The sequence below is a fragment of the Salvelinus fontinalis genome, chromosome 4, assembly GCF_029448725.1.
Source record: "Salvelinus fontinalis isolate EN_2023a chromosome 4, ASM2944872v1, whole genome shotgun sequence".
NCBI lineage: Eukaryota > Metazoa > Chordata > Actinopteri > Salmoniformes > Salmonidae > Salvelinus > Salvelinus fontinalis.
Genome location: NC_074668.1, coordinates 32954621 through 32980706, shown reverse-complemented (window position 1 = coordinate 32980706; position 26086 = coordinate 32954621). Strand labels below are relative to the sequence as shown.

The 26086-nt window shown below is 44.3% G+C and overlaps 1 protein-coding gene across 4 annotated transcripts in view; it reads left to right on the top strand.

Moving 5' to 3' along the window:
* Positions 1-26086, top strand: part of LOC129853570 (vinexin-like) — a 52502-nt gene that overhangs the window by 20124 nt on the left and 6292 nt on the right. For 3 of the 4 annotated variants that reach the window (XM_055919741.1, XM_055919742.1, XM_055919743.1), the window contains exons 2-14: positions 7198-7275; positions 8268-8462; positions 8817-8895; positions 9419-9555; positions 9797-9860; positions 12010-12045; positions 12148-12229; positions 12588-12702; positions 14877-15005; positions 18127-18237; positions 19102-19160; positions 21744-21832; positions 25263-25324. In XM_055919741.1, the coding sequence (XP_055775716.1) occupies positions 7264-7275; positions 8268-8462; positions 8817-8895; positions 9419-9555; positions 9797-9860; positions 12010-12045; positions 12148-12229; positions 12588-12702; positions 14877-15005; positions 18127-18237; positions 19102-19160; positions 21744-21832; positions 25263-25324 (1170 nt within the window). In that variant the 5' untranslated portion in view covers positions 7198-7263. The remainder of the gene's footprint in view (positions 1-7197; positions 7276-8267; positions 8463-8816; positions 8896-9418; positions 9556-9796; positions 9861-12009; positions 12046-12147; positions 12230-12587; positions 12703-14876; positions 15006-18126; positions 18238-19101; positions 19161-21743; positions 21833-25262; positions 25325-26086) is intronic. The other variant, XM_055919744.1, reaches the window with a different exon arrangement.

Genomic DNA, 26086 nt, shown 5'->3' with positions numbered 1-26086 from the left:
GTTCATTCCAGTCATTGGCACCAGAGAACTGGAAGGAAAGGCAGCCAAAGTAGGAATTGGCTTTGGGGGTGACCAGTGAAATATACCTGCTGGATGCGTGCTGCGGGTGCTGCTATGGTGACCAGTGAACTGAGATAAGGTGGGGCTTTACCTAGCATAGACTTGTAGATGACCTGGATCCAGTGGGTTTGGCGATGAGTATGAAGCGAGTGCCAGCCAATGAGAGTGAACAGGTCGCAGTGGTGGGTAGTATATATATGCATAATCTATGAGCAGAATTACTGTTTTACCTCAAAAACTAATCCCTAGTTTGAAAGCGACAGTTTCTTGAAACTGCGCCATGCCATTTTCCCTACATTTGCCCCCACGTGGGCCAGCCCCCTAGCAATGCGAGTTCTAGGTAATGAGCTTCAGCCCCTCGCATTTGAGTGACAGCTAGCAAGAGGCTTGCCCAGTGGTATCCAATGAGATTGCAGGGCGGGCCCAACGTCTCAGTGGACACAGCAGAGAGAGGGAGAGATCAATGACCTGGTGCACATATCTGCACATATGTGCACAGGAGAATATCTTTATAAATTAGACTTTTCTAATAAAAGCATGCATTTTTGTAGTGGATGAGTTACATGTGCCTATGCAGTATCCATTGGGGATGGGTGTGCCACAGTGGCTGTTTGACTTGATCCCTCCCTCAGAGCAGATATTGTAGTGGTGTTTGGTTGTGAACTGCGAGGATGTTTGTCTCCAACTGTTTTCTTTCAAAGTCTGTAACAAAACAGTCTGCATGTTGATCCCACTCTTAATGGATCATGATTAGATACAGTATGTCTCCTGCGATAACACAATTTATAATATTTATACATGAAAAGAAGAAACAAAAGACAGCCCAATTACTCCAGCGATTGACGTTATGACCTGAATGGCAGCAGTGTTTGGAACAAAAAGGAGCTCAGTTGTTTGCCATTTTGGAGTATTAGATTAAACAGTCCTCCTGTGTGGAATGACTGTCTGTCTAAAATGTCAATGAATCTGAGAGATGGGATCTCAGAGTGAATGTCAAAACACAGAGCATCACAAAGAACCATCCCTGAGGGTCATAATGACCACAGAGTTTCGAGAAACCAACATGATGTCAAACATCTATAATACTGCCTGCCTTAAAGGCCATTGGAAATGTGAATACTTATGTTGAAATACCACAGATACAACAACCAGAAGGCCGAACTAGTTTACACTGTTGGAAAATTTGATATACTGGTACAGTGTCCCTCACATAAACATCATAGTGTTATGCTGATGAAGGAGGACCCAAAAGCGACGAAATAGAAACAGAGTCTTTATTCCAGTCTTAGACAAAAACGATACTCCTGATATATCTAAGGTAAAAACAAAACAGGAAAACTGAAATCCTCTCGTCAGTAGAGATGAACGACTGGAGACGCGACCACTAGACACCTGCTCACACGCAGCATCTGATGAAGGCAAAAACACGATAGGGCGGAACAAGGACACAGAACAGCAAACATCAAACAAGAATCCGACAAAGACAGAAGCAGAAAACAGAGGGAGAAATAGGGACTCAAATCAGAGGGCAAAATAGGGGACAGGTGTGAAAGAGTAAATGAGGTCGTTAGGAGAAAGAGAAACAGCTGGGAGCAGGAACGGAACGATAGAGAGAGAGAGCGGGGGAGGGAGAGAGGGAGGAGGAGAGAGAGGAATAGAAAGAGGGAAAGAACCTAATAAGACCAGCAGAGGGAAGCACAGGGACAAGACATGAAGATCAAAGACAAAACATGACAGTACCCCCCCCACTCACCAAGCGCCTCCTGGCGCACTCGAGGAGGAACCCTGGCGGCGACGAAGGAAATCATCAATCAACGAACGGTCCAGCACGTCCCGAGATGGAACCCAACTCCTCTCCTCAGGACCGAAACCCTCCCCATCCACTAAGTACTGTTGACCACGTCCCTGAGAACGCATGTCCATGATCCTCCGTTCCTTGTAAATAGGTGCGCCCTCGACAAGGACGGGAGGGGGGGAGGGAAGACGAACGGGGGCGCGAAGAAAAGGCTTGACACAAGAGACATGGAAGACAGGGTGGACGCGACGAAGATGTCGCGGAAGAAGCAGTCGCACAGCGACTGGATTAACGACCTGAGAGACACGAAACGGACCAATGAACCGCGGAGTCAACTTGCGAGAAGCTGTCGTAAGGGAAAGGTTACGAGTGGAAAGCCACACTCTCTGACCGCGACAATACCTAGGACTCTTAATCCTACGTTTATTGGCGGCTCTCACAGTCCTCCCCGCAGACGAAGGCAGACCGGTACTAAAGTCTAAGGCGATCTGAGACCATGGTCGAGAAGGAATGGGAAGCGGTCTAAGACGACCGGCATGAGGAGAGTTACCTGACTTAGTCTGCGCGCAGTCCGGACAAGCAGCCACGAAACGGCGCGTGTCCCGCTCCTGAGTAGGCCACCAAAACCGCTGGCGAATAGAAGCAAGCGTACCCCGAACGCCGGGGTGACCAGCTAACTTGGCAGAATGAGCCCACTGAAGAACAGCCAGACGAATAGAGACAGGAACGAACAGAAGGTTACTAGGACAAGCGCGCGGCGACGCAGTGTGAGTGAGTGCTTGCTTTACCTGTCTCTCAATTCCCCAGACAGTCAACCCGACAACACGCCCTTCAGGGAGAATCCCCTCGGGTTCCGATGGCGACAATCGATGAGAAAAGTAAGCGCAGGGATGGACCTTATCGTCAGACTGGAAGCGCTGGGACAGAATGGCTCCCACGCCCACCTCTGAAGCGTCAACCTCGACAATGAATTGTTTAGTGACGTCAGGAGTAACAAGGATAGGGGCGGATGTAACACGCTTCTTGAGGAGATCAAAAGCTCCCTGGGCGGAACCAGACCACTTAAAGCAAGACTTGACAGAAGTCAGAGCTGTGAGAGGAGCAGCCACTTGACCGAAATTACGAATGAAACGCCGATAGAAATTAGCGAAACCGAGAAAGCGCTGTAACTCGACACGTGACTTAGGAACAGGCCAATCGCTGACATCCTGGACCTTAGCGGGATCCATCTGAATGCCTTCAGCAGACAGATAATCATCGAGAGCCTTACGTTCGGAAGCCGACAGAGAGAATAATCTACCCCGAGGAGAAGTGGTCCCCGGATGGAGATCAATACAACAATCATACGACCGGTGAGGAGGAAGAGAGTTGGCTCTGGACCGACTGAAGACCGTGCGCAGATCATGATGTTCCTCCGGCACTCCTGTCACATCACCAGGCTCCTCCTGAGTAGAGGGGACAGAAGAAACAGGAGGAATAGCAGACATTAAACACTTCACATGACAAGAAACGTTCCAGGATAGGATAGAATTACTAGACCAATTAATAGAAGGATTATGACATACTAGCCAGGGATGACCCAAAACAACAGGTGTAACAGGTGAACAAAAAATCAAAAAAGAAATGGTCTCACTGTGGTTACCAGATACTGTGAGGGTTAAAGGTAGTGTCTCATATCTGATACTGGGGAGAGAACTACCATCTAAGGCGAACATGGGTGTGATCCTCCCTAACTCTCTGAGAGGAATGTCATGTTTCCGAGCCCATGCTTCGTCCATAAAACAACCCTCAGCCCCAGAGTCTATCAAGGCACTGCAGGAAGCAGCCGACCCGGTCCAGCGTAGATGGACCGACAAGGTAGTACAGGAACTTGATGGAGAGACCTGAGTAGTAGCGCTCACCAGTAGCCCTCCGCTTACTGATGATCTCTGACCTTTAACTGGACATGACATGACAAAATGTCCAGCAGAACCGCAATAGAAGCAAAGGCGGTTGGTGATTCTCCGTTCCCTCTCCTTAGTCGAGATGTGAACACCTCCCAGCTGCATGGGCTCAGTCTCTGAGCCGATGGAAGGAGATGGTCGAGATGCGGAGAAGGGAAGCCCCGCTGACGCGAGCTCTCTTCCCCGAGCTCGGTGACGAAGATCTACCCGTCGTTCTATGCGGATGGCGAGTGCAATCAACGAGTCCACGCTGGAAGGAACCTCCCGGGAGAGAATCTCATCCTTAACCTCAGCGTGGAGTCCCTCCAGAAAACGAGCGAGCAACGCCGGCTCGTTCCAGTCACTGGATGCAGCAAGAGTACGAAACTCTATAGAGTAATCCGTTATGGATCGATCACCTTGACATAGGGAAGCCAGACCCCTGGAAGCCTCCTTCCCAAAAACTGAACGATCAAAGACCCGTATCATCTCCTCCTTAAAGTTCTGATAAACGTCAGAACACTCAGCCCTTGCCTCCCAGATAGCTGTGCCCCACTCCCGAGCCCGCCCAGTAAGGAGTGATATGACGTAAGCGATCCGAGCTCTCTCTCCAGAGTATGTGTTGGGCTGGAGAGAGAACACAATATCACACTGGGTGAGAAAGGAGCGACACTCAGTGGGCTGTCCAGAGTAACATGGTGGATTATTAACCCTGGGTTCCGGAGACTCGGAAGACCAGGAAGTAGCTTGTGGTACGAGACGAAGACTCTGAAACTGTCCTGAGAGATCGGAAACCTGAGCGGCCAGGGTCTCAACGGCCTGACGAGCAGCAGACAATTCCTGCTCGTGTCTGCCGAGCATTGCTCCCTGGAACTTGACGGTAGTGTAGAGAGAATCCGTAGTCGCTGGGTCCATTCTTGGTCGGATTCTTCTGTTATGCTGATGAAGGAGGACCCAAAAGCGACGAAATAGAAACAGAGTCTTTATTCCAGTCTTAGACAAAAACGATACTCCTGATATATCTAAGGTAAAAACAAAACAGGAAAACTGAAATCCTCTCGTCAGTAGAGATGAACGACTGGATACGCGACCACTAGACACCTGCTCACACGCAGCATCTGATGAAGGCAAAAACACGATAGGGCGGAACAAGGACACAGAACAGCAAACATCAAACAAGAATCCGACAAAGACAGAAGCAGAAAACAGAGGGAGAAATAGGGACTCAAATCAGAGGGCAAAATAGGGGACAGGTGTGAAAGAGTAAATGAGGTCGTTAGGAGAAAGAGAAACAGCTGGGAGCAGGAACGGAACGATAGAGAGAGAGAGCGGGGGAGGGAGAGAGGGAGGAGGAGAGAGAGGAATAGAAAGAGGGAAAGAACCTAATAAGACCAGCAGAGGGAAGCACAGGGACAAGACATGAAGATCAAAGACAAAACATGACACATAGATAATGATCCCCCGTTTCCCTTATTTTCCCTCTTATGTAATCTGGTTTATCCGGAGGTGAGGAGTCAGAAATAGTGACATCGTTGTCTGGAACCAGGAACACTGATTGGCTCTCTCTGCTACATCGGGTCCTGTGTTGTACTACTGTTTACACACAGAGTGCATATATCTGTCTTTGAGCACTGACCATAATGATTACAGTCTCTAAAGTTCAGTTACACGGGCCACATGGAAAACCCATCAACCCAAATACTGTTGGACAGCTCTCAACCTTACCTTGCCAAGGCCCAAATTGGAGAAAGTTCACCTTTAGAATCATGTATCAATTCTCAAGTCCCATAGTATCAGTTGTAGAGGTTTTCAGGTCTTGAGTTTCCATGCCAACCCTGTTATTATGTATGTTTTGAGCCACTGTGGAGGAGAGGTGCCTCCAACGAGAGTCCCTATCTCCTTCATGTAGAAACAGCTCTCCTCATAGGATTTTCCAAGGTGCCGGTGATTAGGACCTGACTTCAGTCTGACATGGCTCACTTTCTCTCCACTGTCCATTCTCACAGATATCTCTTTGCTTTATGTTATGGAAGAGTTTAGGGAGACTTGTGACTCATTGTGATTGTTTTGAATGGCCTTTGCTGTGGTAACAGGGAAAGGAGGATAAGACAAACTTTCCACTTTCAGAATGCCTGGACAGTGGGTTTATGGAACCTCAGTCAACTCTGCTCAGGACAGTTTTGATTTATGGCAGAAAAGGTTGTTCGGCAGATGACTAATGACTTAGAGTGTTAAATCTTCCACTGAAAAATATGGCCTCAATCCCATAGAGACGCAGCAAAGGACGTTACAAGTTATATAAGACATGCAACGTTTTCTAGACAGTAATGCTATTTTCATCTGGAAAGAGTTCACTCATCTTTAGAGAACACATCATTCTGTGTTGAATGCATGCCTGCTCTTCTGCCGGGAAGTGTATCAAAGTTCAGATCTCTGGGAGTGATTCTCAGCATGCATAACGAATTAACCAATAACTGTTGGATGGAGTGAGAAAGTGGAAAAGTTGTTTGTTGCTGGAAATACACTGTGCTAAAAACATTAGGAACACCTTCCTAATACCGAGTTGCACTCCCCTTTGTCCTCAGATCAGCCTCAATTCATCAGGGCATGGACTCTACAAGGTGTCGAAAGCGTTCCACAGGGATGCTGGCCTATGTTGACTCCAACGCTTCTCCCAGTTGTGTCAAGTAGGCTGGATGTCCTTTGGGTGGTGGACCATTCTTGATACACATGGGAAACTGTTGAGCGTGAAAAACCCAGCAGCGTTGCAGTTCTTGACACACTCATAGCTGTCACGCCTGCTCCCACTCCTCCCCTCCTGTCGAATGTCGTTGTTTTGCCCGTGTGCTGACGCTGTGCCTGTCTTGTTTCAGGACTATTCCTTATTAAATGTTGACTCCCTGTACCTGCATCTCATCTCCGGCGTCGGTCCTTACAATATCGGTACACCTGGTACCTACTACCATCCGCCGTTCAAAAGCTCTTCAATCTTTTTTCTTGCCCATTCACATAATCCATGTCTTATTTGTCTCAAGACTTAAAAATACTTATTTAACCTGTCTCCTTCCCTTCATCTACACTGATTGAAGTGGACTTAACAGGTGACATCAATAAGGGATCATAGCTTTCACCTGGATTCCCCTGGTTGAATGACATTCTAAGTTGCTTTCATTATTGCATCTCCTGAGCTTTTTGGTCAGTTTCTTATCAGTCTTCAATACTTCGACGTGACCCAGCTCAGAGGCATAATGCAATTGTCTCTGGATTAAGAGGGAATTGACCATGAATCTATTTGCCTCCTTTGGGGGTGTAAGAGAATATGCTGCCGTGGTGTGATGTGATTGTTCTCTGCGTGTGAGTAAGCATGACATCAATTATAGGTCATGATCTAACCTTTTATGTGTGTTTTGTTTATCTCAGGTGGATACTTTGGCATCTGCACAAAGACTTGGACGTCAGAGACTATCCACGACCATAACAGATGACATGAAGTCTCAGGTACAGGCATTTTGGCATGCTCCCTAACTCACAAATAATTCAAAATGTAAGACACACAGGAAGAGAGCTAGATCCTTAGTAGAACTGAATTCTATTAAATAATATATTCAGGCAGACTCAAAGCATTGACGGTTTGCTAGAGATGTTAAAAACAAAAAGATTTTGCTCTGTCAGAGCCAATAATTCTTATCTTTGAAGTCTGCCTTGGCAGAGTTGGCGTGAACAGCACACAGAGGGAGGCCTTTTAAATATGCTCAACAACAAGGAAAAACACTAACACGTACAAGGTAGAATGAAAATAACAGCTATTTATGGACGGGTTAGAATTTCCATGAAAATGCCCCAGTCCTGGCTCCACAATGGCATCTCTCTGATTTAACTAGATACAGTTTCACCCTGTGTGAGAGGCACAGGAACTTCCCATGACCCCCAGAGTCCACACTGGAGAGCTCAAACGCCCCACTTATGCATTCAAACACACAGGAGTTGGATAGGATGGGTGGTATTGGGCAGCAAGGGGGGCGGACCCGCTACGGAAAGGAAGAGAGCAGGGGAGGGCTTTGGGAGTATCGCTAACGGTGGTGCACTTTCACTGTGGTCAACATCAGCAACCCCTTTCCGACCCCCTCGGCCTGGGCCACGCCCCCTGGTTGGAGAATACGCAGCCCAGCTGAATGGATGGTTAATGGGTTTATAATGTGCCTCTCCTATTTCAGCCCCCTGATTTAGGTCCTGAATGGGCCTTTTCTCCAGCCTCTGCAAGGAAGATGATGAAGTGGATGGAACAGCACTTCCTTCTGCAACTCTGCTTTAGTTAAATTCGAGGCCTTTTCACCATGAGAGAGAGCGAGAGAGAGACAGAAAGACAGACAAATGAACATAAACATTCACAGAGAGACAGAAGGGTGAAGTGATCATCTCAACATGACATGACCCACTGACAACATGACATGGCTGTATTTAGATATAGTGTTCTACTGTCTCTCCTGTAGCATCGTGTGGAAGTCCGGGACCATCTGAACGGCTCTTGTATCGTCTTCTCTGATGATGGTCCCTCCTCCAGTCAGCAGCATCACCTGTCCCCTCCAGACCTGACCCAGGAGGTGGTGGTCATCTCCCCGGGGCTCCCCACCCCCCCTCTCAGCCCCTTCCGTTCCACAAGACTGCCACCTGTGGAGCAAATTAAGGTAAGCAACACTCTGAAGGAGATAAAACTGGTTATTGTAGCACTGCAATGATAACAGCCGTTTGTCTGAGGTTACTGGTTGGGTTAGGGTTAGAGACCACATGTCATATTCATCAGACAGCTGCTTCTCCCTGTGGAATTGTCTAGTATCACAGGTTCAATGTTATGCCACTGGATTGGAATGTACTGGATATTGATAGAGGTCCTGTCTTTGTGTTGGATAATTCAATATATGCTAATGTATCCTGCACTACACACTAAGTTGTTGTTCATTTTCCATTTGACTGCGACAATACTCACAGTCAAATGCTCTCCAACTAATGCCAATATAGGACTGACTGGGTTTCCATCCTAGGTCTCAGAGGTCAATGGGAGTGGCCCTCTTACTGACCCCCTTCGTTTTGGATCATACTATGGCCCTGCTCAATCAAATGGTAAGATTAGAATTGTCTTGAAATTATAATATAGAGCATCACAGTTTGAGTTTGATTTAAATATATATTATGGGATCTTTGGTGAAAGTAGTACCCTCGAGGGTGACATGACTAATACTGTATGTGATGTAGTCTCTTCCCAGTGTTTAGGCCAAGTAGAGCATGGGTTGAATCTTGTGCTAAATTATTTTTTCATAACTTTGTTTCATGTGTCAAAGCTTTATGTACCACTGAAGGACAGATCTTTTTTATAACCAGCTTCAATCAAGCCTTTACAATCATGTTATTATCACCCTAAAATAAATTATATGATGTGGGATATTAACCGCACAATTAACAAAAGTGTTTCATGAATGAAATCAGACTCCATTTCACAGTGGCACTCTGTGGCCACCCAGTGGCAATGATGGTGAAGACAGCTTGAATGTTCATACTGTTACTCAGCTGACATGTAGAAGAAGAATGAGGACAGTTTAAACTGCCTTTGATAACAGACCTGTGCTGTCCTCTCTCTCTGTAACAGGGGGTCTGTCTAATGGAGTCCAGACCAGGGACTCTTTCACTCTGCCGCGGAGGGCTGCTACGAGGGAGGAGCGCCTTATCAAATTCTCTGGGATCGGCCCAGTGGATGAGACAGGGATGCCCATCGCCTCCAGATCAGTAAGATTAACATAGTGTACAGCACCATTCGTCAGTGGAGCTCAAGAGTCACTATACACATATTGTCCTAGGGCCCAGAGTTTTTCCTAAATTGGTCACTCACGCAGAAAAAACTCCTTGGTCTGCTCCTAGTTGTCATTTACGTGGAGCCAAAATGTTCTAATTTATGTACTCTGAAACTTCTGAGTCTACAATGTCTACAAATATGTTTTTGTCATTTTCCCTTCTTTTCTCACACCAGAGTGTGAACCAGCCCAAAGACTGGTACAGGAGCATGTTCAGACAGATCCACAAGAAGCCAGAAGGTATGACCCCTCCTACCTCGCCCCTTCTCTCACACACACCAGCCCACACAGATAATTCCTTTCTGTCAATGTCAGCCTCCAGAAAGCTGATCCAGAGTGCAGATTATTCCAAGGAGAGGAGAGAACGCTCAAGCCATTTTGATATCTATACCCAGTCATTCCAACTTCTCCACATATTTAACTCCATCCTACATCTTTCATACCGGCCCTCATCTCCAGTTGTATATCAGTATTCTATTCATGGTTATGTGTATGCTTGGTGATACTCAGGGTGAGATGACAGGAATGTCCAGGATGGATCTTGGTTTAAAACTGATTCTCAGGCGTCACCACTCTCCAGGCAGTTGGCTTTTAAACCTCAACAGGTATCACAGCCACTGATCTTTCCTCAGAGGCCCAGTCCCACCACTGTGGGAGTGTAATATTGTGTCTGATCAGGCACCAACCTGAAAATTGTGCAGGTGATGGATTCTTTTGGCAGACCACAGAAAATATTTGCACTACTCGCATATCAAAGATAATTGCATTGAATCAACAACTGAATAGAATATAGCATCATAATTATGAGTTAAAGGTTTGAGATGATCACAAATCAACAGAGCAAATGGGTGGATGTTCCTCATCTACATGACTTTGTCACGTATACTCCCTCTCCGGCGCTCGAGTTCATCAGGCTGCTCATTATTACGCACACCTATCACCATTGTTACGGACATCAGCGCATCAGACTCACCTGGACTCAATCACCTGCCTGATTACCTTCCATATATATGTCACTCCCTTTGGTTCTTTCCCTAGGCATTATTGTTTCTGTTCCATTGTTTCATGTCTGAACACTACTCATGTTTCTTGTTTTGTTCCTTGTGTTATTTGTTATTAAAAGTCACTCCCTGAACTTACTTCCCGACTCCCAGTGTACACGTGACAGAATAACGCCTCACCAAAGGGGAGTATCAGAAATATTTTTTTATTTTTTTATGTGAGTGTAGTTTGTGTGCCACTACCGGAGCTACCGGGGATGCCTCAGCTGGCTCGTCAGGCTTCCATGCCTCAGCAGGTTCGTCAGGTTTACAAGACCTGGTTGTCCCGTCAAGCGTCCATTGCCGAGTCTACTGAGGATGCCTCAGCTGGCTCGTCAGGTTCACAAGACTTGGTTGGCTCGGCAGGCTCCAATACTTCAGCCGGTTTGTCAGGCTCCCCCGCCTCAGCCGGTTTGTCAGGTCCCCCGCCTCGGCCGGTTCGTCACGTCGGGCTCCCCTCCTCGGCCGGCTCGTCAGACTCCCCTTCCTCGGCCGGCTCGTCAGGCTCCCCTTCCTCGGCCGGCTCGTCAGCTTCCCTCGGCCGGTTCGTCAGGTTCCCGTGCCTCGGCCGGCTCGACAGGTTCCCGCACCTCGGCCGGCTCGTCAGGTTCCCGCGCCTCGGCCGGCTCGACAGGTTCCCGCGCCTCGGTCTGCTCGACAGGTTCCCGGCCTCGGTCTGCTCGACAGGTTCCCGCGCCTCGGCAGAAGTGACCGGCCTGGTCCTCAGGACCGTCCCTTTGGTCGGCGTCCTGCGGCTGGAGCTGCGCATCAGGGAGGGGGTACTATCACGTATACTCCCTCTCCTGCACTTGAGGTCGTCAGGCTGCTCATTATTACACACACCTGTCACCATCGTTACGCACATCATCAGACTCACCTGGACTCATTCACCTGCCTGATTACCTTCCCTATATATGTCACTCCTTTTGGTTCTTTCCCTAGACTGCTGCGCCACTCGGGAGCCCCAATAACGCCTAAGGCACTGCATCTCAGTGCAACCGGCTGTGATTGGGAGTCCCATAGGGCGCAGCACAATTGACCCAGCGTCGCCCAGGTTAGGCCGGTTTAGGCCGTCATTGTAAATAAGAATTTGTTCCTAACTGGCTTGCCTAGTTAAATAAAGGTTAAAAATATATTTTTTATTGTTTCTGCTCCGTTGTTTCATGTCTGTACGCTACTCTGTTGTTTGTTGTTTGTTGCTTATGTTATTTATTATTAAAAGTCACTCCCTGAACTTGTTTCCCGACTCCCAGCGTACATGTTACAGACCCCTCAATGGGGGGAGGGCTTACTATGATTACTGTTATCTAAATCCCTGTTTCTCTTTGCTGTCTTTGCCCATTTGATAGAAACTGACGAGGACTCTGAGCGATGGTCTGCTGAAAGTGAGTGCAGTGGAAATATCAGGTTTCATGTTCTGAACTGTAACAAATCTACTCTATTTAGATGACCGGTATTTCCTAACACTAATTTCTACTGATCTTAAGGGAGCCGGGCCCTCGCTGCTGACTCAGCCAGTGGGCAGGAGACTCTGACCCACATGGACAATTATGGAGCCCTCCCTGACTGGTGAGACTGAGAGAGACTGATGAAGACGACTGGGCGAGTTCATGTTCAACCTCCTTATTTAAAACAACAGTAGAATTCCTGTTGAGAATGTTAAGATGTGTTTGTTTCTACTACTGTATAACCATGACTAAGTTCACAGAACATCAGATGCATGTGATCAGTCATTGTGAAACACGAGGTACATGCAACTTTTGCCAATCTGGTAATTGGGTGAATGGCTATATGTGTGAATTCCAACCCAGTTGGAGGGGAAGGAGTCGGGGGAGAGACAAGTTTGGATCTGTTCCTACAGGCTCTGACAATGAATCCATGATTTAAGTTGTTTGTGTTTGCGTGTATGTTGGGGATTGTGTTTCAGGAGTGAGCTGGGGGTTAAAGATAAGCTTTCAGACCGATGGGGGCACCCTCCACAGCCCAGGAGCATATTTGACTTTGAGCCTGGACAGAGCACCACATCAGAGGTCCAGAGTCAGGTAAAGCCTCACACTCTTTTTAATTTAACATGCAGCATTACTACACACTGGAATTTAGATGGCACCTGGACATAGTGTTTGTGTTGAACGGTAGCACTGTTGCACATATTTTCTTGGAGTTAGATTAAAAATTCCTGATTGTAAAAACAACTTGTTTTTCATTAAAGTTTTCAAAAGATTTGTGGCTTAGCCTCAGAACTATTGTTGTGAGTTTTTCTATGTGCTGTATTCACTAGTGTGGGGGTGGGCTGCCCTCGAGCTACTTGTGACAGCGTTCACCTAATCTTTTTCCTATGAGGATTAGTTTGTGTCAATACCCTGGAATGCTTCTCAGCTGAGAGCACAATGAAAATAAGCCTCCAGGCGTTTTTATGTAAATGTTTTATGTATGTAATGTTGTCTCAAGTTGGAGCAGCCTACTACTTTTAATGATCTAATGAATTCAATCAATCAAGCATCTCACGCCAGGTAATCAGGAACTTGTTAATGCGATCATTGTTACAATGGCACACCCACACCAGGTGTATTTCCGGTTTCCTTCTTAATTGCGAGAATTTTTTGGAACAAGCAAAATAACATGAAGAAAGTGTTTGTTTACCATGAACTGCCGTGAACTACCGGGTGGTCAACAGTGTTAGTATTGCTGTTTGTGATGCATGTGTTCCCTGGGTAACTTATTATCTTACTAAAATAAATAAGGTAACTCTTTTAACTGCCCATACATGTTTGTGAGTGTGATGCCCTGTGAGTACTGAATGTCTGTTAAAATACCTTGAATGATTTAGTGGACTGTGTTTGTCTGGGCTGAAGTTTTGAATGGCTCTTGTCACCACGTCCCAGATCTGGTACAAATTGAGCCTGGCGTCTCATAATGGGAAGAAAATAAAGCTTTGTTTCCCATCTGCCACAGTAGAGTCCCCCACGGGGCCAGGCGTCTTGTGATACTGATTATGCCTGTTAACCTCTTGTGGTGTGTAATGCTTCACAGCGTGGAGGCTTCTTGTATTTCCTCAGGAGGTCAAAGCCTGGACTCCTCCAGATTAGGTCAAAGTTAACTCACTGATACAGGGTCAGATGTTTTTCTGGACCTGGGTTTTTTCTTTTCTTTTTCGGAGCTTAAAGGTCCCGAAGCTACTCTGGCAAAAGGTGCTTATTTTTCTTTCATGCGGCCACAACTCAATAGTGCCCAGCCCAAAAAAGATGTGCTTTGATTGAAACAAAACACAGGTATGCTACAGTTAACACCATCTACTCTAAAATTCTTCCACTATGCATAATTCGAAACAACACTGTACATAACTGAAACGATCTAAATGCATATTCCTATGTAACTGATTGAAATCAAATGGTTGGCATGCAGACGCTGCATGGATGTGCATGGACATTTCACCGGTAAAACTTGAAGAATTATCATTGTCGATTGACAGTGAAAAACGGGAAAGGAGGGAGACCACACAAATGTGTCCATAAAGTAGAGGTAAAGAAACACATGAGCAGAACGTGATACGAATCTTTCCAAGGGATCCAGGGGGTTGGGACGGGGGCGGAACAGGGAGGTTATCTATGGATCCGCAGCCACGGCCTATTTTTAATCCCCCTAATGGTTAAAGTTAAGAGTGGCGGTACAGTAGTGTAATCTGATCCTAGATCTGTGGTTGGGTAGATTTTCTACCTCCAGCGACTTCTCTCCTTAGACCAGGCCTGCCTGTGTACAGAGAATCACACAATCAGAGAACACCGACCATATCAATTGCTGCACTCCTAACTGACATCATGATTCCAGTGATAACTCCTGGCTGAGAGAATACTTTGGCTATATCTGGATCTCACTCTGCCAAGGTATTTCAAGGAACAGGAAATAGAGTTAGGAAGTTGAAGTTGAAAAAAAAAAGAGTGTAACTTGATGCAATTCTTTCTGGTGTCAGTAACTGGGACAAACAGTATGTCTTCTTAATGAGGGAATGAGTTCTGTTTCGTCTGGCTATTAAATTGTTGATGTGGATGAAGTGTAAACGAAGTGACCCAGTTGGATGAAATGCTAGGGCTATAAGTAACCTATAAGGATGCAACCTCTACAGTCGTTTACTGTTTGATACGTCTACTATAACCAACTGACCAAATCTCTGTTCTCCCTGTCTGACTGTGTGTTCAAAGTCTTTACGTTTGTTTCCCAGCCTCAGGGTCAGCCAGGGCAGAAGCCCCAGCCGCCTCCACTACAGCCGTCCCAGCAGCCGCCCCAGCACAGACCTACAGAGGAACCCTGGTCCCCCATAGAGAAGCCGTCTAAGCCATCCGCCTTCGAGGTGAGTGCTCACAGTGATATGATAGCTGTCATAACCTTGACCATGATGGCCAAGTGCAATGATTGTTTTAATGAGCTAGCAAAGAATAAGGAAAACTTAGAATCTTACCAGGATTGTACAACTATGGAGCCAACAATGTCTTAGAGAATTACTGTATTCAGTGGGTACACTACATGACCAAAAGTATGTGGACACCTGCTCGTCAAACTTATCATTCCAAAATCATGTGCATTAATATGGAGGCGGTCCCCCCTTTGCTGCTATAACAGCCTCCATCCTTCTGCGAAGGCTTTCCACTAGATGTTGGAACATTGCCTCAGGGACTTGCTTCCATTCAGCCACAAGAGCATTAGTGAGGTCGGGCACTGATGTTGGGTCATTAGGCCTGGCTCACAGTCGGCCTTCCAATTTGAGGTCAGGGCTCTGTGCAGGCCAGTCATGTTTTTCCACACCGAAATCGACAAACCATTTCTGTATGGAACTCACTTTGTGCAAAAAAGGGCCTTCCCCAAACTGTTGCCACAAAGTTGGAAGCACAGAATCATCTAAAATATGCTGTAGCACAGGGGTACTCAAGTACTATTTCAGAAGGTCCGGTCACAGAAATTTCCTAGGTGGCAAAGGTCCAGATGGATAATGTAATTTATCGGCATCGTAACAAACCCACACCTCGCAACCCATACGACCCCAACTGTTCACACCCCTCTTGTTGGCAGAGAGAACATTTTGCAGTTGTAAAGCTAATTTCTTGCAATACTACACAGTTTGCATTGGGCAGAGATGTTTTTGTTGTTACTGTTTTAAAGCTAATTTCCTGCAATTCTATGCATTCTTCCATGTCTTATGCGTGTTTATATACTAGTGGTCGAAACACCGACCGACTAAAAAATATATACAGTAGCAGTCAAAAGTTTGGACACACCTACTCATTCTACATTGTAGAATAATAGTGAAGACAACTATGAAATAACACATATGGAATCATGTAGTAAACAAAAAAGTGTTATATTTGAGATTCTTCAAAGTAGCCACCCTTTGCCTTGATGACAGCTTTGCACACTCTTGGAATTCTCACAACCAGCTTCATGAGGTAGTCACCTGGAATGCATTTCAATTAACAGGTGTGCCATGTTAAAAGTTAAGTTGTGGAATTTCTTTCCTTCTTAATGTGTTTGAGCAAGTCAGTTGTGTTGTGACAAGGTAGGGGTGGTATACAGAAGATAGTCCTATTTGGTAAAAGACCAAGTCCATAATATGGCAAGAACAGCTTAAATAAGCAAAGAGAAAAGAGAATAAGCAAAGAGAAACGACATTCCATCATTACTTTAAGACATGAAGGTCAGTCAATGCGGAACATTTCAAGAACTTCTAAAGTTTCTTCAAGTTCAGTAGCAGAAATCATCAAGCGCTATGATGAAACTGGCTCTCACGATGACCGCCACAGGAAAGGAAGACCCAGAGTTACCTCTGCTGCAGAGGATAAGTTCATTAGAGTTAACTGCACCTCAGATTGCAGCCCAAATAAATGTAAATAAAGTAACAGACACATCAACATCAACTGTTCAGAGGAGACTGTGTGAATCAAGCCTTCATGGTTGAATTGCTGCAAAGAAACCACTACTAAAGGACACCAATAATAAGAAGAGACTTGCTTGGTCCAAGAAACATGAGCAATGGACATTAGACCGGTGGACATATGTCATTTGGTCTGATGAGTCCAAATTTGAGATTTTTGATTCCACCGCTGTGTTTTTGAGACGCGGAGTAGGTGAATTGATTAGGGAGGAGGTGTGATGGTGTGGGGGTGCTTTGCTGGTGACACTGTCTGTGATTTATTTAGAATTCAAGGCACACTTAACCAGCATGGCTACCACAGCATTCTGCAGCAGTATGCCATCCCATCTGGCTTGCACTTAGTGGGATTATCATGTGTTTTCAACAGGACAATGACCCAACACACCTCCAGGCTGTGTAAGGGCTATTTGACCAAGAAGGAGAGTGATGGTGCTGCATCAGATGACCTGGACTCCACAATCACCCAATTGAGATGGTTTGGGATGAGTTGGACCACAGAGTGAAGGAAAAGAAGCCAACAAGTGCTCAGCATATGTGGGTATTCCTTCAAGACTGTTGGAAAATCATTCCAGGTGAAGCTTGTTGAGAGAATGCCAAGAGGGTGCAAAGCTGTCATCAAGGAATTAGTGGCTACTTTGAAGAATGTAAAATCGAACATATATTTTGATTTGTTTAACACTTTGTTGGTTACTACATGATTCCATATGTGTTATTTCATCGTTTTGATTTCTTCACTATTATTCTACAATGTAGAAAATAGTAAAAATTAAGAAAAACCCTTTAATGAGTAGGTGTGTCCAAACTTTTGACTGGTACTGTATATATATATTTGTATACTTTTTTTGGGGACCTGCGGTCCGTATTGACCCAGTTCCAGATCTGGTCCACAGTCCGCCAGTTGATTATGGAGGCTGTAGCATTAAGACTTCCCTTCACTGGAACAAATGGGCCTAGCCCAAACCATGAAAAACAGCCCCAGACCATTATTCCTCCTCCACCAAACTTTACAGTTGGCACTATGCATTCGAGCAGGTAGCATTCTCCTGGCATCCGCCAAATTCAGATTCGTCCGTCAGACTGCCAGATGATGAAGTGTGATTCATCACTTCACTGCTCCAGAGTCCAATGGTGTCAAGCTTCACACCACTCCAGCTGACGCTTGGGATTGCGCATGGTGATCTTAGGCTTGTGTGCGGATGCTTGGCCATGGAAACCCATTTCATGAAGCTCCCGACTAAGTTATTGTGCTGACGTTGCTTCCAGAGACAGTTTGGAACTCGGTAGTGAGTGTTGCAAACGAAGACAGTGATTTTTACGAGCTACGCGCTTCAGTGACATTGAAAGTCCCTGAGCTCTTCAGTAAGGCCAATGTTTGTTTATGGAGATTGCATGGCTGTGTGCTCGATTTTTATACACCTGTCAGCAACGGGTGTGGCTAAAATAGTCGAATCCACAACTTTGAAGCGGTGTCCACATACTTTTGTGTAAATATAGTGTATCATTTGACTGATTTAATTCCTTCCAACCACTGCGCTGCATTGGCCAGGAGTCTCTGCTCTCTGAGCTGAGCTGTTTTGAGGCTGAGCTGGACTCGGACATCCAGGGTCTGGAGAGAAGACTTTCCCAGAAGAAGCAGACACGACGAGGCCGGGGTGAGGTACTGAGGCCCTTCTTGTGACTCTGCTGAAGCAACACTCCTCCCTGCTACCCTGCCTGTAACCCCCTCTCTTACTCCTCTAGCAATGAGGTCTGGTTACTTGCATGCATAAGTCAATATCATAAATCCATGTTATCATAAGCAGGGCTTATCCAAAGACAGCGTCATAACTTTTCTTTGTTGCAATACAGTAATAAGACTTCCCCAATGCTATACCAGAACCTTCACCTAGTTTCAATTGACTATATCTGTTGTTGTTGATGATAGTTCCTTCCAGCTATGGAGCATCTCCCCTCCTGAGAACTGTTTGAGACAGACAACCCTGCATGCCAACCCTGACACTGCCCTGTGACCTTACTCACACCCCCAGGACATGCCTGCCTGCCTTGCACTTGGATGTGTCTGACTCAAATCACATGCCTCCAAACCCCCCACAAATCTAAATCTGCTTGTAAATCCAACAAGCATTTGTTGGATTTTTCCCTCTCGCTGTCAGTAGAAACAACTGAACCTCTGTAGCACTACTTGTATGCTTTGTATGCGTTTGATGCTGAATTCAAGGATTTGATTTCACTCTTCAAATGTTGATGCTGATTCTCTTCACAACCTTAATTTGCACCTCATCTAATCATCAGCTGTATGTGGTTGTTACTCCTCAAACAAAGATACCACAGATAAAAATACCATTATCAATCTTATCATTCTATTCAAAGGAGTATCATTGTATTCAAAGGAGTGTAGGACCCAGGGGAGTTTTCTTTTGCTCTGGCTCCTTTGGGAGTGGTCACCACCTCTGCTCTGTCTAAGTATCTGAGATTTCCTTCAAGAGAGAACAACAGCCTTTAATGTGATCTCTGCTTCCAGGGTGCCAGGAATGCTGATCCAGGAACTGCTGCAGGGAAAGGGACAACACGGGACAACAGGTGAGTTATGGGTCAGGAGCGCACAAAGTTGTGGCTCTGTGTGTTGTTGTGATTGTACATACAATGGTTTTATCCCAAACAGTAAAACGATGTCTCAAGTTGTACAGGTTAGGTCATTGGTTGTAGCTGTATCACTTTCCTGTTGTTGTGAAATATGTGCAGGGATTGTTGTTGTTGTTGATACAGGAAACAGTTATAATACTGTTCATTGTTGTATACTGCTCCTATAGTTACTGATGTGTGTCCTCAAAACCATGTAATTCACACCATTATTTGATTTGCTCTGACAAATCTGTTCATAACAGAGGAGACATTTACTCCGCAAATATTTGAGCCTCTCTCAAATCATTCCAGAAATATTTTGGGTGGGCAAAGATCTGCCAATTGGTCTCTGACAGAAACTGTGCTTTGTTTTCAGACTGTAACGGTTTCTCTCCTCCTCTTCGTCTGAAGAGGGGGAGTAGGGATCAGACCAAAATGCAGCGGGTTTTGAAAACATAATGATTTATTAAATGACGAAGACGAACACGAAAAAAACACTTGGAAGGATTACAAAACAACAAAACGAACGTAGACAGACCTGAACTAGAGAACTTACATAATAACATGAAGAACGCACGAACAGGTACAGACTACAAACAAAACGCTACAGTCCCGTGTGGTACGAACATACATACAGACACGGAAGACAACCACCCACAGACAAACAGTGAAACCAGCCTACCTTAACCTCTACCGAGCACCTACCCCGGGTCCGGGAGCACCCCCACCCCCCCCACACTGATTAGCATCGCTAGCATAGCGTCACAATTAAATAGTAGCATCTAAATATCATTAAACCACAAGTCCAAGACACCTAATGAAAGATACAGATCCTGTGAATAAAGCCACCATTTCAGATTTTTTAAATGTTTTACAGGGAAGACACAATATGTAAATCTATTAGCTAAACACGTTAGCAAAAATCAACATTTTTCTTGACCACCATTTTCTCTCAACACCAGTAGCTATCACCTATTCGGCTAAACTAAGATATTGATAGCCACTAACCAAGAAAAAACCTCCTCAGATGACAGTCTGATAACATATTTATGGTATAGGATAGGTTTTGTTAGAAAAATGTGCATATTTCAGGTAGATGTCATAGGTTACAATTGCACCCACCGTCACAAATGGACTAGAATAACTACATAGAGCAACGTGTTTACCTACTTACTAATCATCAAACATTTCGTAAAAATACACAGCATACACTAATCGAAAGACACAGATCCTGTGAATACAGACAATATTTCAGATTTTCTAAGTGTCTTACAGCGAAAACACAATAAATCGTTATATTAGCATACCACATGTTCAAACATTACCAGAGCATAGATTCTAGCCAAAGAGAGCGATAACGTCAACATTGCCAAAATATATTAATTCTTTCACTAACCTTCTCAGAATTCTTCCGATGACACTCCTGTAACATCACATTACACAATCCATATAGAGTTTGATCGAAAATGTGCATATTTAGCGGCACAAATCGTGCTTACACAATGGAAATACTGTCCAACTACTCAAGCAATCTGCCCGGCAGCATCATGATAATACAACTATTTTTATCAAACTATTCATAAACTTGACTAAAAAAATACACGTTGGCCATGAAATGAAAGATGCATTAGTTATTAATGCAACCGCTAAGTTAGATTTTTAAAATTAACGTTAGACATACAGTGTGCGTTAGACAGACTAGTGCCGCAATAACTGCGTCACTATTTACCCCTATTGAGTTTACAGATTTCGCTGTCAATGGACAGCATGGAGCCAGTGTGAGCTGCAGAGGGAGATAACACCAGGGCAAGAAAGGTTAATGGTTGAGTCCCTGGCCTAACTCCCACATTCTTAATCTTGTCCATCTCAGTATTGTTGCCATAAATTAGTCTTTACAGTTGTTGGTTCCCTAGTAGTTAAGACATGAGACAACTTGACAAAGTAACTATACTCTTGCAGCCTAGACACTTATAGATGACTTAAGTTGAGCTATATACCTTTAACAAGTTGCAGTCCAATATTTATCATTTCAAGAGGGCATCTTACCTAGCTTAATACATTCTTGGACAGTTTTTCTCCTAGTTGTTGTTTGCTAAACTGAGCTCATATGTTTTGGCCCAGTGACCTAATGCACTTTCTCAGATATGTTTGTTTTAATAATGACACTGATTTGCTCACGCTGTTATGTTTTGGATATAGTTTCCCTGTCATTTCAACATGGTAATAATGTCAGTGATTATGATGACTAAAAGTTCTCTCCAAAGACAGAAGGTCCACAGAGTCTCCTTGAGTCATCTGATTCTGCATCTGTTTCATCTTTATTTGATCTTTACATGCAAACCAGCAGCTGTGGCCAGAGGCCATGTCTGCATGGCAAATGTGTCTACTGCAGCACACAGCACTCTGTCCTCTCATATTGTGTGGAACTCCACCATGTGGGCTGTTAAGATTTGGAAAATCTCATTGACTGGAGTTTGTGGGAGCATACAGTCATAAAGTAAACATGCCATCTATTTCAGAGATTTTTTTTCTTTCTTCCAGCTCCTTGACTGATGCAAAGCAACCTCTCCATCGTCCCATTGTCCCCACATCAGCTGTTGCTCAGAGGGCAGCCCTCAGTCCCACACATGGTAAGATTAGGAGTTGATCCTGGATCCAAGCATTCAGAAAGAGTGGTGCTATGGCTAGGCCACTCAAATCAAATTTGATTGGTCACATACACGAGATTAGCAGATGTTATTGCGGGTGTAGCGAAATGCTTGTGCTTCTAGCTCCGACAGTGCAGTAATATCTAACAAGTAATATCTAACAAATTAAACATATACCCAATACACACATCTTAGTAGGAATTAATTAAGACTACAGTATATACATGTGGACGAGCGAAGTCAGAGCCGAATGGACTAAGGTATAGAATACAGTATATACATATAGATGAGTAATGTTATTAACATACACTACATGGCCTAATAATTAACACCATTAAGTGAATGAGATACCGTAGAATAGTATAGAAAACAGTGCACTCTCTGCTGTTTCCTGAAGTCCACCATCATCTCCTTTTGTTTTGTTGATGTTGAGTGAGAGGTTGTTTTCCAGGCACCACACTCCCTGAGCCCTCACCTCCTCCCTGTAGGCTGTCTCATCATTGTTGGTAATCAAGCCTACTAGTGTAGTGTTATCTGCAAACTTGATGACTGAGTTGGAGGTGTGCTTGGCCATGCAGTCATGGGTGAACAAGGAGTACAGGAGGGGGCTGAACACTCACCCTTGTGGGACCCCAGTGTTGAGGATCAGCGGAGTGGAGGTGATGTTTCCTACCTTCCCCACCTGGAGGCGGCCCGTCAGGAAGTCCAGGACCCAGTTGCACAGGGTGGGGTTCAGACCCAGGGCCTCAAAGCTTAATGATGAGTTTGTAGGGTACTATGGTGTTGAATGCTGAGCTATAGTCAATGAACAGCGTTCTTACATAGGTATTCCTCTTGTCCAGATCGGATAGGCTAGTGTGCAGAGTGATGGCGATTGTGTCGTCTGTGGATCTATTGGGGCGGTAAGCAAATTGAAGTGGGTCTAGGGGTGTCAGGTAAGGTAGGGGTAATATGATCCTTGACACTCAACATGCAGTCTCAGTAAAATAGTTCAGTAAGACTAGTAACAGTAGTTTGGGTATAATGCTGCTATGTACTTGATTTCTGTAATAGGAATTGCTTAAGTTAAAAGTGTGTAATATACATAATGTAATGTATATATCCCGTAGTGTACGTTATATAATCAATCAGTGAAAAGTCCATGGAAAAACAGCCTCTACTAACGGAATACAGTAATTCAATACGGGACTATTGTTGAAGTCTTTTGATTCCTTGTGATTTCCTGTAGTCTGTTACCTGATCTGTCTGAACAAATTTGATATGAAACTGATCTGGGTTAGTGAGAGGAGAGGTTTCTTACTTTTAGTATGGAAAGATCTGTAGTGTCAGGGTGGGGAGGAAGCACAAGCAATAGGAACTTCGGGCCAGAAGTCTTAATTATATATTAGCTTTATCCAACTGTTTTTCTTGGAGATTAGTCCAAGAGCCAGCCCAAAAGTTTGGCTTCTTTTAATAACCTTTACTGCAGTGGGGTAAATCAGGGTCACACAGAGTGTTTCTTGGTTGTCTTAAACAAATCTGGAAACAAAATAAAAAAGAAGACACCTGTACCATGTCAGATATAGAGTTGAAATGTATTCAATTTTGAGTTGACTGATGACTGAAATATAACAAAACTGTTTGACATAGAACACTGGATGTTTTATTATGAAATCATGAGAAATATGAATAATTAATAATAAGGCCACTAGGTCATTTGACTACAGGAAAGGGCTACAATAACATGCATTGAACAGGAGAGAGTCCATTGAATGTTTACATATCTTTCCACTGACTTGATATAATTATACTCTTAAAGAAACAAAAGCTGGATTGGTAGGCTTTACAACAAATCTTGATAAACATTGTGATTCTGCTACAGGTCATGTAAAAGGACCCATGAGCACCAACGTGAAGTTCATATGAGCATGTCAAATTGGATGTCAAATGAAAGCTAAGAGTCAATATTTTAGAGAAATTAAGGCATATATACAAAATAATCCATTCCAAGAATCAAAGGCTTTGATTTATTTTCAAAAAGATGGAAAGGGGGTCTTAGAAAACATCTAACAAAAAGTATTTCAAGGTACTAGATATACATCAAAATTCAATAATTTTGAAGTAAAGACGACTGCCAACTAATACCAACACTTATAATTAGTTTAGAATATATTTTTTCTGCCTTCTGTAAGTTTAAAAAACATTGCCTTGTGCCTTCAAATTCCGTTACCAAAAACCCACAATCTTGAAGATAATTTATAATGTATCTCCCTCATGAGGAGGGAGGGCAATGGAAGTTCACAGAAGTAACAAGTAAAGATATACCTATCAATTGGTTATAGTGTTTTTACTGATATCAATTTTGTTTATGAATTAAGTGATTAAAACTCAAAATGCTGTTACCAAATCTGTAACAGAATTTCTGAAAAATCGGTAATGGAATTTCTGCAATTTGAATTGGCTACAATGGGAAGTCATAGTCACAAACCACAGTTGGGCCACCTGCTACTGTCCTCCCTTTGACTGGCATTCTGGTATGTTCAGCTCATAAATGTTTTCTTTGTCTTTCTGTCATCTGGTGGTGACAGAACTCTCTCTCCAATGATGTCTCCTCTCCCGGCTCTTACTCACATCTACCCATGAGCCCCCTCTCTTTCCATTTACTGTAACAAGCATACTCACCCACTGAGCACCGACCAACACTGAACATCCATGGACATTGAAAAGTAGTTGAAATTTGGTCAGTCCGTCCTGGCCTTGATTTCAATGTCCACAGACGCCATGTTTTTGTTTTAATTTGCCCTGACATAGATGTCCATGATTGGTTTAGATTTTGTCCGTACCAGACCAAATCTGAACCAATCATAGACGTCTGTGTTTCACAAGTTTGGACAGCACAGCACAGCACCGTACAGTAAAGAAAATAAGTTTAGTACAGAAAAGTAGAGTATAGTTTAGTACTGTACTGTAGAGTAGACTAGAGTGAAGAGTTCACTACATTACACAGTAGAAAACTAGAGTTGAGTACACTAATGTACTGAACTATACTCCACTTTACAGTACTGTATTGCACTACTCAACACTACTCTACTGTTATGTGCAGTAGTTTTTGGAAAACATGGTCATATAAAAAACTGAGGGAGATTTACCAAAATTCTGTTACCAAACGTTGTATCTGCACAGTTCTTCCAGTATATGTTTTTGTCAAATGTTAAGTGTTAAGTGTAAATGGTTAAGTGTAGTCCTTGTGCATAGAGTTATATGGTTTGTTAAACTTTGAAATCTATGGTTTTTGTTTGGCATACATTTTAAATAAAACATCTGAGTCTCAGTGCAATTCGGTTACCGTGGAATGCCCTATACCAGTTTGACCCATCTGTCTTGTTTCCTCACTACCCTGTTTTTCTCTCCACCTCCTCATGCTGTTCTACAGTAGAACACCTCTCCCCTGCACCTGAAGCCATGGAGTTCCCACCCAAGAGATTGGAGAAGCAGGTAAATGTATTTCTCTTTCTTGGTTATTGGGATATCCAACCTCTATAGGTAACTGTGTTGTACACAATGTCAGAACATTTTGTAAAAGTAGCGATTATATTTGAGGAGTGAGGTTCCTCGCAGTAGGCTTTTGTGCTTTATCTTTTGTGCTCTATAAGGAATCTGTATTTATGAACATACTTTTGGCCATGTAGTGTATGTGGATACCTGCTCATTGAACGTCTCATTCCAAAATCATGGGCATTAATACCCCCTTTGCCGCTATAACAGCCTTCACTCTCCTGGGAAGGCTTTCCACTAAATGTTGGAACATTGCTGTGGGGACTTGCTTCCGTTCAGCCACAAGGATATTCGTGAGGTGGAGCACTGATGTTGGGCGATTAGGCCTGGATCGCAGTCGGCCTTCCAATTCATCCCAAAGGTGTTCAATGGGGTTGAGGTCAGGGCTCTGTGTAGGCCAGTCAAATTCTTCCACACCGACCTTGACAAACCATTTCTGTATGGACGTCGCTTTGAGCACAGGAAAGTGCCTTCCCCAAACTGTTGCCACAAAGTTGGAAGCATAGAATCATCTAGAATGCCATAGTGTTAAGATTTCCCTTCACTGGAACTAAGGGGCCTAGCCCGAACCATGAAAATCAGCCCCAAAGCATTATTCCTCCTCCTCCAAACTTTACAGTTGGCACTATGCATTCGGGCAGGTAGCGTTCTCCTGGCATCCGCCAAACCCAGATTTGTTCGTCGGACTGCCAGATGGGGAAG